Here is a 10,784-nt window from a genome sequence, read left to right as displayed (position 1 = left end):
TTTGATAGAGACAGAGACAGAATGCGACTGGGTTAGGGACAGAGAGAGAGGGAGACACAGAAGCAGAAGCAGGCTCCAGGCTCTGAGCTGTCAGCACAGAGCCTGATGCAGGGCTCCAACTCACAAACCGTGAGATCATGACCTGAGCCGAAGTCAGACACTCAACCGACTGAGCCACCCAGGCGCCCCCCCTCCAGATCATTCTAACAAGCAAATCGCTTTCTTGGGATCCTACTTGAATCCTCCATTGGCCCATTTTTGGCCTTAAAGGAGAAAATATGCCCTTAAAGGAGAAAATAATATTGGCATATTCTAGATGTTTATCTCCCATGTTACCTTTTTTACCATTTTATTTCAATGTTCAGCTCCTGAAACAGCATGTTATACTGCCTTCAGACCTTGCACAGACAGTGATCATCCTACACCCCACCAGCTATGTTACTACTGCCAGTGCCTTCCAATGATTTCCTATTTAAAAGTCTCAACTTCTACTTGAACGGTTGAGTCAAATGAGAAACTAAATTCATCCTTTCCTCCAAAGACAATTTATCGCTTCTAAGCTACTTGTTTATTTTAATGGTACCAACATTCTCCCAGACTTGAACTTTGGAATCATCTTTAAAAAACGTCTCCCTGATCACCTACATGCATTTGTCTATATCCACTCACTTAGCCCTATAAGTTATTTCATTATTCCACTGACATCTCCCTCTTTCTATTTGCACATACTTTTGAGTGAGGAGTATGAAAAAGGTTGTTTCAAATTAAAAAGCAGAAAGGGTGCCTGGGTGGCTCAGTCAGTTAAGCATCCAATTCTTGATTTGGGCTCCCGTCATGGTCTCCTATTTCATGAGTTTGAGCCCTACATTGAGCTCTGTGCTGGCAGTGTGGAGCCTGCTTGGGATTCTCTCTCCCTTTCTCTCTCTGCCCCTCCCCTGTGGGCACTCGCATGTTCTCTTTCTCTCAAAATAAATAATTTTAAGAAAGGGTCACACCAATTAAAAAGAGACAGCCTTGGGCAAACTCATAACTTTATAAATAACATCTTAATCTACATAAATAGCATGTTAAGCTAATCTCAGTTCTCACACAGGATTTACCAATACACATGCTCCTTAGACTGTTGGAACAGTTGCAAGTGCTGCTGCTTTCCTTTTTCTTGATAAGCCAAAACATTAAAATGTATAAAATATACAATTTCATGGATGAACGGAGATAAAGCATTTTCCTGTTTTCTACTCGATCTTCCTTCCCCACAACAAATCCTCCAGCATTGCTTTGCTCTCACTGTCCTCAGGGTCTGAAATGCCCTTCTCCATACTTTCAAAATTTTCTACTCAAATAAAGTCCTTACTTTGTTCTCGCATTTCACTTTCTTTACACACAGCTTATCTTGTGTTATAATTTAGATGACCATGAAGGTGCCTCCTCTTCCCCAGTGACTGTGAGTTATTAGAGGACAGGGACCTTGTGAATATCTTGTCAAAAATCATGCTTTAAATCAAGGAGAGGCTTTAAAAGGGTTCTGGTCACAGGCCAGAACAAAGAAATAGGAAGAAAAAATAGAAAGAATGCAGAAGGATGTTCAAATAAGCCTGAAATTAGAAAAATAAAAACAAACAACAAAAAAAAAAAAAATCAGGGACCTGGAAGAATGGCTGAATGCATTTTCATAATAGAGATACCCCTTCAAGAATCTCCAGTTTGCATAATTGGAGACTTTGTCGTTCATCCATGGACCCAGAAAGGGCCTTCTCAGTGCTGAAAAGTATTGATAGATAACATTGCAGCTTTAATCAGCTCCCATTACCCCCGGAAGTAGTGGAATAATCAAGGGCTCTCATCCTTTGCAGAGCTAGCTGAGAAAGAGAAGTATCTCATAGATGCCCACGGCCACAAAGTTATCTTTGGCCATGCCTTTTTTTCCCCTCTAAATTAGAAAAAGTCTCAGCTATGAGCAGCTATGAGTAGTAGAGATTAAGGCTGGTAATGCTTTATCACAGATAGGAAGCTTTGGACAATATTATTGCTGTAGAAAAACATTTTTTGGAATTTTTAATCAGGTTTTCACTTTGCTTCTAAATCAGTTTTTCTCTAGCCTCATGATAATGGTTGGAAAATTACAGCACTTCCTATCTAAATGGATTACTAGCATCTATTTTAAAGTGGCTCAAAAGCAATTTTAGCAATACTTCAGTTATTAGTTATTATGGCTATGTTTTGTTGTTAAATCATTTTTAAATTTTTTTTTTTTTTAATGTTTATTTATTTTTGGGACAGAGAGAGACAGAGCATGAACGGGGGAGGGGCAGAGAGAGAGGGAGACACAGAGTCAGAAACAGGCTCCAGGCTCTGAGCCGTCAGCCCAGAGCCCGACGCGGGGCTCGAACTCACGAACCGCGAGATCGTGACCTGAGCTGAAGTCAGATGCTTAACCGACTGAGCCACCCAGGCGCCCCTGTTAAATCATTTTTAAAAAATCAACCTGACAATTTTTATGTAAATCAGGATCGAAATTATGGTTCATATAGAGATAAAAAAGTTAACCATTCAGGCTGAAATGCTGACCTTTATCTTCCAATGTTCATCTTTGTAGAGCTTTAGATGAATGGCTTCTATAAACTGATACGTATGTTAGAGCTTAGTGAAGTATAATAGTATTCCTTTAACTATAAGTCTCAAGATTATCTGTTGGCAGCTTAATGTCAGTGTGTGTTTAAGAATATCTATAGTTCTCAACAATAGCCAAATTATGGAAAGAGCCTAAATGTCCATCAACTGATGAACGGATAAAGAAATTGTGGTTTATGTGCACAATGGAGTACTAAGTGGCAATGAGAAAGAATGAAATATGGCCCTTTGTAGCAACATGGATGGAACTGGAGAGTGTGATGCTAAGTGAAATAAGCCATACAGAGAAAGACAGATACCATATGGTTTCACTCTTATGTGGATCCTGAGAAACTTAACAGAAACCCATGGGGGAAGGGGAAAAAAAAAAGGGGGTTAGAGTGGGAGAGAGCCAAAGCATAAGAGACTCTTAAAAACTGAGAATAAATTGAGGGTTGATTGGGGGGTGGGAGGGAGGGGAGGATGGGTGATGGGTATTGAGGAGGGCACCTTTTGGGATGAGCACTGGGTGTTGTATGGAAACCAATTTGACAATAAACTTCATATATTGAAAATAAATAAATAAATAAATAAATAAATAAATAAATAAATAAATAAAATAAAAGAATATCTATTGTAAAGCACCATATTTATATCCTAAAATATTTAACTTTAATATTGGCAGTGCAATGATGTTAATACTTGATCATTAGTTCCCCGGGTTATCTTGTGATCTCTGTGCAGAAACAGAACTTCAGGACTGAGAATGCAGCTTCTTACTGAGGCAAGGGGTAAACTTAAACCTCCAACTGAACTGGAAGGGATTAAATCGCTAGCCCAGTGATGACCCAGTCCCACTCACACTCAGCAGTGTCTATGCAGCTACCTGCTTATTTAGTAGCTTTGTGGTGCTGTGGAAATCACCCCCCCTCGTCCTCCTCCCCCCAACCAGGCCATTCAGGTGCTAACAGGGGCTCTGAGGAACAGGGTAGAGGAGGGGTTATAGACCTTGATAGTACTACTTATCAGTGCTGAGAAGAACTCTGGTCTATGCATTGCATATTCATAATAATATACCTTTTTCTAAATCACAAATTGTAGTTGACCCCACACTATACTGCAAGGGATATGGCCAGGGTCAGAGAAGCAAGAGATACATTAACTCCATTTTAAAACCTTGAATAAAGATTAGATTTCTTTAAATGGCAATGGGCAATACACAGCAATTTACCCCACTTAACTGCATGGAAATAATTGCAACTCCAAGACAGAAGAAATAATGGTATGATGGTTTATTCAGTTTTTAAAAATTTCTTACTTTGCTTTTTAAAATGCAAGGGAAAGAAGGATGTAAGGCAGCAAAGAAAAAAAAAAGCCTACAAACCATTAACAAGCTACCTTTATTAGTAGGACACACTAGAAGTTATCAGTGCCTTTATGACCAACATTATTTTATATATCAGAGCTTGACCATTATTAGCTTTGGGGTCCACAAATCTGGGCCTTGCAGCCAAGACCTGTTACTACCAACCTACTGATTCTCTCACCTATCTACTCATGAAATGATTTCCAACAGAAATTTCACTCTTTGTTAATTACATGTCACAAAGAAGAGTGCTTCACCCATATTTGGCTTTGGACAAGATAAAAACCTTTATTTACAAATGTTCCATTCCTTTAAAAATATATACAGAGAAAAGAATTTCGATTAAAATATGATAAAATCATAGGAAACAAAGCCAAATTCTGATAAAAACCAAGAAGAAATTGGTGACCCCCAGAAAATCAAAACCAGTCATAAATGGATCAGGGCAAACAGTTTGAAGGAGAACAGCCACACTACATTTTCCTCAAACCCTTTACCCAGCGGTTTGTATCATAAGTTAATAGCCAGTTCAGAAATTACAAGTTCTCTAGTCTTATTTCTACCCACCTCACAGAATGGTGAAGTCACTTTTTTAATAAATATAATATCAGAATAAGGGACGGTCTTCACTAAAAGAATAGAGCAGGAAAATCACTTGCTCAAAGTGGCTGAGAATTCTTTTAGGAATGCCATAATTTACCCTGAGAAGCGTTGTTGAAACACATGCACATTTTATTATAAGCTGTTACCTCAACTCAAGACAAAATTATACCCCTTTCTACGTGCAGGGAATGTCCTGTTCCTTGGGAGGCAGTCAGCTACCACAGCCCTGCAGTCCACAGGCTGTGCCGAGGGCCTTGCTCCCTCTTGTTTAGTTCAGAGACACATGCTTTCCCATTAGGCATGAATGTGAAACGTGACCGTGGTGACGTGGCCTTGGGAATATAACCGAGAAGAGAAATGGCTGCCCATGATTGTACGTGGCACCACCACTAATACGAGGCTTACTAGCTTTAGGATCTTGGCAGTGAATGCTAAATTATGAGTAGCTTTTGAAATCTTTGGGCATTCAAGTTGGTTAATCTCCCCATTTGTAAGAGGAAGATGGACACAGTCAATATCTATTTCTGGAAGCTATAAGTCAGAAGGAGGGTTGGTGTGAAGGGAGTTCTTATGGGGAAGACTTCCCACAGGTGAAGCTGGAAGACTTTGCACTTTTTCCTCCCACCAGGCGTTTGGTGCTTCTTGGTCCTGTGGGGGTCCCAGAGACCCCAGGGTCACCATGTTCTTCCTGGGGGGAACAGGCCTGCTGAGCTTCTCTCAGTTCCCTGGCAATTAAAAGGGGAAAAAACATATTACTTGATCCTAAATTAAAGAGAATATTTATGACCAAAACCAACATATAGATTTTTCTTTTTATTTCAGTATTTATAGAAGCAAGCCTGAGCTATACACGGAAGAGAAACTTAGCTCCTGTGATTATCTTTAAAAATAGCTGGTACACACACGCCACGACACGTGGCAGATTAGGTTTCTTAAATCCTACTGATTGGGGTATAAAGGATGTTTAAAATTTTTTAAAATAAAAACCAGATAAAGACACCACTAAAAAGGACTATAAGCCGGTATCTCTAACATAGAGGCAAAAATTCCCAGTTAAATACTAGCAAAACAAATTCAACAATACATTAAAAAAAAATCATTCACCACAATCAAGTGAGATTTATTCCTGGGTTGTGAGGGTGGTTCAGTATTTGCAAATCAATCAATGAGATATATCACATCAGTAAGAGAAAGGATAAGTACCATATGATCCTTTCAGTAAATGCAGAAAAAGCACTTGACAAAGTACAACATCGATTCATGATAAAAACCCTCAACAAAGTTTAAAGGCAACATATCTCAACATAATAAAGCCCATCAGTGAAAAACCACCGTTAACATCATCTTTAATGGGAAAAAACTGAGAGCTCTCCCCCTAAGATCAGGAACAAAACAAGGATGTCCACTCTCACCATTTTTATTTAACATAGTACAAGAAGTCCTAGCCACAGCAATCAGACAACAAAACGAAATAAAAGGAATCCAATTCAGTAAGGAAGAAGTAAAACTTGTACTATTTGCATATGACATGATACCATGATACTCTATATAGAAAACCTGAAGGATGCCACCAAAAAAAACAAAAACAAAAACAAAAACAAAAAACAAGCCAGAACTGATAAACAAAGTCAGTAAAGTCACAGGATACAAAATCAATATGCAGAAATTTGTTGCACCTCTATACACCAACAATGAAGCAACAGAAAGAGAAATCAACGAATTGATCCCATTTAAATTGCATCAAAAACCATAAGATACCTAGGAATAAACCTAACCAAAGAGGTGAAAGATCTTTACTCTGAAAACTATAAAACACTGATGAAAGAAATTGAAGACAACACAAAGAAATGGAAACACATTCCATGCCCATGGATTGGAAGAACAAATACTGTTAAATATTTCACATTTTTCACATTTTTTCATTTTTCACAGAACTCTAACAGAGAATCCTAAGATTTGTATGGAACCACAGAAGACCCCAAATAGCCAAAGCAACTCTGAAAAAGAAAAGAAAATCTGGAGGCATCACAATTCCAGATTTCAAGTTATATCACAAAACTATAGTAATTAAAACAGTATGATACCTGCATAAAAATAGACACACAAGTCAATGGAACAGAATGGAAAATCCAGAAATAAGCCCAAAATTATATGGTCAGTTAATCTTCAACAAAGCAGGAGAGAATATCCAATGGGAAAAAGTCTCTTCAACAAATGGTAATGGGAAAACTGGACCACCTATTACACCATACACAAAAATAAATTTGAAATGGATTAAGGACCTAAATTTGAGACCTGAAACCATAACAATCCTAGAAGAGAACACAGGCAGTAACTTGACATCAACCATAGCAACTTCTTACTAGATAGGTCTCCTGGGGCAATGGAAACAAAAGCAAAAATAAACTATTGGGACTTCATCAAAATAAAAAGCATCTGCACAATGAAGGAAACGATCAACAAAACTGAAAGGCAGCCTACTGAATAGGAGAAGGTATTTGCAAATTACATATCTGATAAAGGATTTATATATTTCAAAAATATATAAAGAATAGGAGTCAACACCCCAAAAACAAATATTCCATTTAAAAATGGGCAGAAGATGTGAACAGACATTTCTCCAAAGAAGACATCCAGATGGCCAACAGACTAATGAAAACATGCTCATCATCACTTATCAGGGAAATGCAAATCAAACCTACAATGAGACATCACCTCACACCAGTCAGAATGGCTAAAATCAAAAATACAGGAAATAAATGTTGGTGTAGAGAAAAAGGAACTTTCTTGCATTGTTGGTGGGAATGCAAATTGGTGCAGCCACTCTAGAATACAGTATGGAGGTTCCTCAAAAAGTTAAAAATAGAACTACCTTATGACTCAGCAATTGCATTTCTAGGTATTTACCCAAAGAATACAAGAACACTAATTGAAAGGGGTACATGCCCCCTATATTTATAGCAGCACTATCTACAATAGCCAAATTATGGGAGCAGTCCAAGTATCCATTGATAAATGAATGAATAAAGAAGATGTGGTATATATATATTGGAATATTATTCAACCATAAAAAGGAATAAAATCTTGCCATTTGCGACAATATGGATGGAGCTAGATGGTATAATGCTAAGTGAAATAAGTCAGAGAAAGATAAATACCATATGATTTCACTCATGTAAAATTTAAGAAACATAACAAAGCAGCAAAGGGAAAAAATAAGAGAGAAACAAACCGAGAAACAGACTCTTTAATTATAGAGAACTGATGGTTATCAGGTGGTAGGGGAACGGGTCAAAAAGATGATGGGGGTTAAATAGTACACCTGTCTCAATGAGCACAGGGTGATGTATGGAAGTGTTAAATTACTTATATTGTGCACCTGAAACTAATATCTGACACTGTTAACTAACTGGAATTAAAACAAAACATTTTAAAAGGAAAGAAAGAAAGAAAACATGAAAAAAAATTTAAATAAGGAAACAACCCTACTGGCTATATATGAAAACTGCAGGGGTCTGTGAAGCACAACGCATGGGTCGAATCTGGCCCACCACCTGTTCGTTGGAACTTAGCCATACCCATTTGTTTATATATTGTCTGTGGCTGCTTTCACATTACTACAACAGAGCTGAGTCACTGCAGCAAAGATAGTATGGCCCACAAAACATAAAATATTTACTCTCTAGCTCCTTCCAGAAAAGTTTGCCAATCCTTGGTCTAGATAATTTCAAGAAGGCATCTGCCCCGTCTCTGTGGTAGGCCCCCATTACTGTGATGTCTAACGACAGTCACCTGTGCCTCCATAGCTGGTTTTCACAGGTGCACACTACACTTACATACATAATACAAACATATATGTGAATATGTATATGTATATATAAGAATATAAGTATTTTTATTTTGTTTATTAGCTAGGAAAATGGAATCCAAAACTAGAGCAAAAAAATATCAAGTTGCTTATTCGGAAGAATCCCTGACTAAAGGCTTGGTGTCTCCACAACATTGCCAAAAAATCACTTGGGGGACTTTCACAGTTTATCATTTCAAGACGGATTGTATATCCAAAAGAAGTTGGATTTCTAAGTTTATTTCAAACAAGGACCATTTTTCATCTTTTATATTTCCAGCAGTGCATAGGGTATGCAATAATCACTTAAAAATGCCTTCAGAACTCTGCTCAAACATCAGTGCCTGACCTTTATACTAACCCCATCCTATCTAATTAATGAATTCCCATTTGTTTAATGAAAGAATAGATTAATGAATGCATGCATGAATACAAGCTTGCGTGAATATGTGATCAGACTGCTTCCTTTGGATTGGAGAAATACTTCTTAACACGTACCAAGACAATGTGTCTGCCTGCCCTTGAAATGTAATGGATTTGTTAAATGGGTCTCTTCCGACCTTAACTATAGGTATCTTCACTGGGTGATCATTCACCAGTTACTTGAACCCCTATTGTCACACAGCATCCCACTAAGAGTTCTTTGCTGGTTGTATTTCCTTGTATTCCTCACTTTGCTTCCTTTGCATTAATGGGAATTTTCTCTCTCAAGGAGTCTAATCACAGAGTCTCCCAGCCCCATGCTACAAAGGGCCTCATGCTGCTCCTATCTTTGTGAAGAGGGGCCTATGTATTTTAATGTTGGGTTCCACTTGAGTCCAGAGAAGACACACCAGAGCAGTCATATCACTGTACATAGTACACAAAGAGATTCTTTCTAAACTCCAGCATCCAAAATCTACCTTTCCAGAGGTGCCCATGCAAGTCTCAATCTCAAGGTTGTGAGTTCAAGTCCACATTGGGCCCAGAGCTTACTCAAAAAAACCTCTACCTTTCCAGTGTGGCTGTCTTGAACTTTTCCAAGTTAAGCTGATGCTGGAGCTCTTCTGCTTTCCCAAGGGAGGGCCGGAGAACTCGACTTCTGGCCAGAGCTGCTGCAGAAGGTCTCTCCCTTGGGTCAGGGTGGATCATGTTCTGTTGGTGTTAGACCAAAAGGAAGGAAATAGAAGCTTCTTCACTGCTGGGAGAATCTCCCTACCCAAGCCAGCTGCACCCAACCTCTGCTGGGGAGTTTTGTGAAACTGCTTTTAACTTTGCGGGGGAAGAAATAAGTGAGAACTTAGCTCCACCGAAGATGGGAGCATCTTCTCTACACTCTGCATCAGTCATCCACACCTTTGGCCTGCCTTTAAGTACCCTATTTTGGAGCTGGTTGGGTGGTTAACCAATCTAATGCCTTAATTTTAACGTTTATTTATTTTTGGGACAGAGAGAGACAGAGCATGAACGGGGGAGGGGCAGAGAGAGAGGGAGACACAGAATCAGAAGCAGGCTCCAGGCCCCGAGCCATCAGCCCAGAGCCCGACGCGGGGCTCAAACTCACGGGCCGTGAGATCGTGTCCTGAGCCGAAGTCGGATGCTCAACCGACTGAGCCACCCAGGCGCCCCTAATGCCTTAATTTTAAATGGGAAGACACTGAGGTCCTGAGATAAAAAGTGGCTTGTTCAAGTTATTGATGGGACCAAGACTAAAACCCAGGTCACCCAACTCCTAGTTCAGTTTGCTTTCTACCACAACATGCTCCTTTTCACTTAAAACTAAGGCTACGCCACCATGGCCATATTCCTACAGCATTCATCTTCGGGTAGAGGGTGTCTGTAACCTAAAATGGCTTAAATACCGTAGAAAATAGCTAATTGTTTACAGCAATTAGCAATGTTGTATAATGGAGAGAACACTGGGGCACCTGGGTGGCTCGGTCGGTTAAGTGTCCGACTTCGGCTCAGGTCACGATCTCAGGGTCCGTGAGTTCGAGCCCCGCGTCGGGCTCTGTGCTGACAGCTCAGAGCCTGGAGCCTGCTTCAGATTCTGTATCTCCCTCTCTCTGACCCTCCCCCATTCATGCTCTGTCTCTCTCTGTCTCAAAAATAAATAAATGTTAAAAAAAAATTTTTTAAAAATAAGAAAAAAAATGGAGAGAACACTGAACCTTCCATTTGGGAACCAATGTTCAGAGGCAACTCCATGATTTACTAAGTAGCCTTGAGCAAGTCACTTAACTTTGCTGAAACTCACTTCCCCTTTTTTGATATTTGGGAGAACAACATTCACCTACTGGAGTATTGTGAGAAGTACATGAATTAACATACATGTATTATTAGCACACTGGGCCAGCACTGAAGTACTCAGTATGTATC

The 10,784-nt window shown here is 39.2% G+C and overlaps 1 protein-coding gene across 1 annotated transcript in view; it reads right to left on the bottom strand.

Moving 5' to 3' along the window:
- Positions 1-4,536: 4,536 nt before the first annotated feature.
- WEE2 (WEE2 oocyte meiosis inhibiting kinase) overlaps positions 4,537-10,784 on the bottom strand; it is a 28,816-nt gene continuing 22,568 nt past the window's right edge. The window contains exons 10-11 of the mRNA XM_060633299.3: positions 9,418-9,560; positions 4,537-5,304 (exon numbers count right to left, since the gene is read on the bottom strand). Coding sequence (XP_060489282.3) covers positions 5,148-5,304; positions 9,418-9,560 — 300 coding nt within the window. The 3' untranslated portion in view covers positions 4,537-5,147. The remainder of the gene's footprint in view (positions 5,305-9,417; positions 9,561-10,784) is intronic.

Source organism: Panthera onca, chromosome A2, assembly GCF_046562875.1.
Source record: "Panthera onca isolate mPanOnc1 chromosome A2, mPanOnc1 haplotype 2, whole genome shotgun sequence".
Lineage (NCBI taxonomy): Eukaryota > Metazoa > Chordata > Mammalia > Carnivora > Felidae > Panthera > Panthera onca.
The sequence above is the reverse complement of the archived record's forward strand: the minus strand, read 5'-3'. Positions and strand labels throughout refer to the sequence as shown.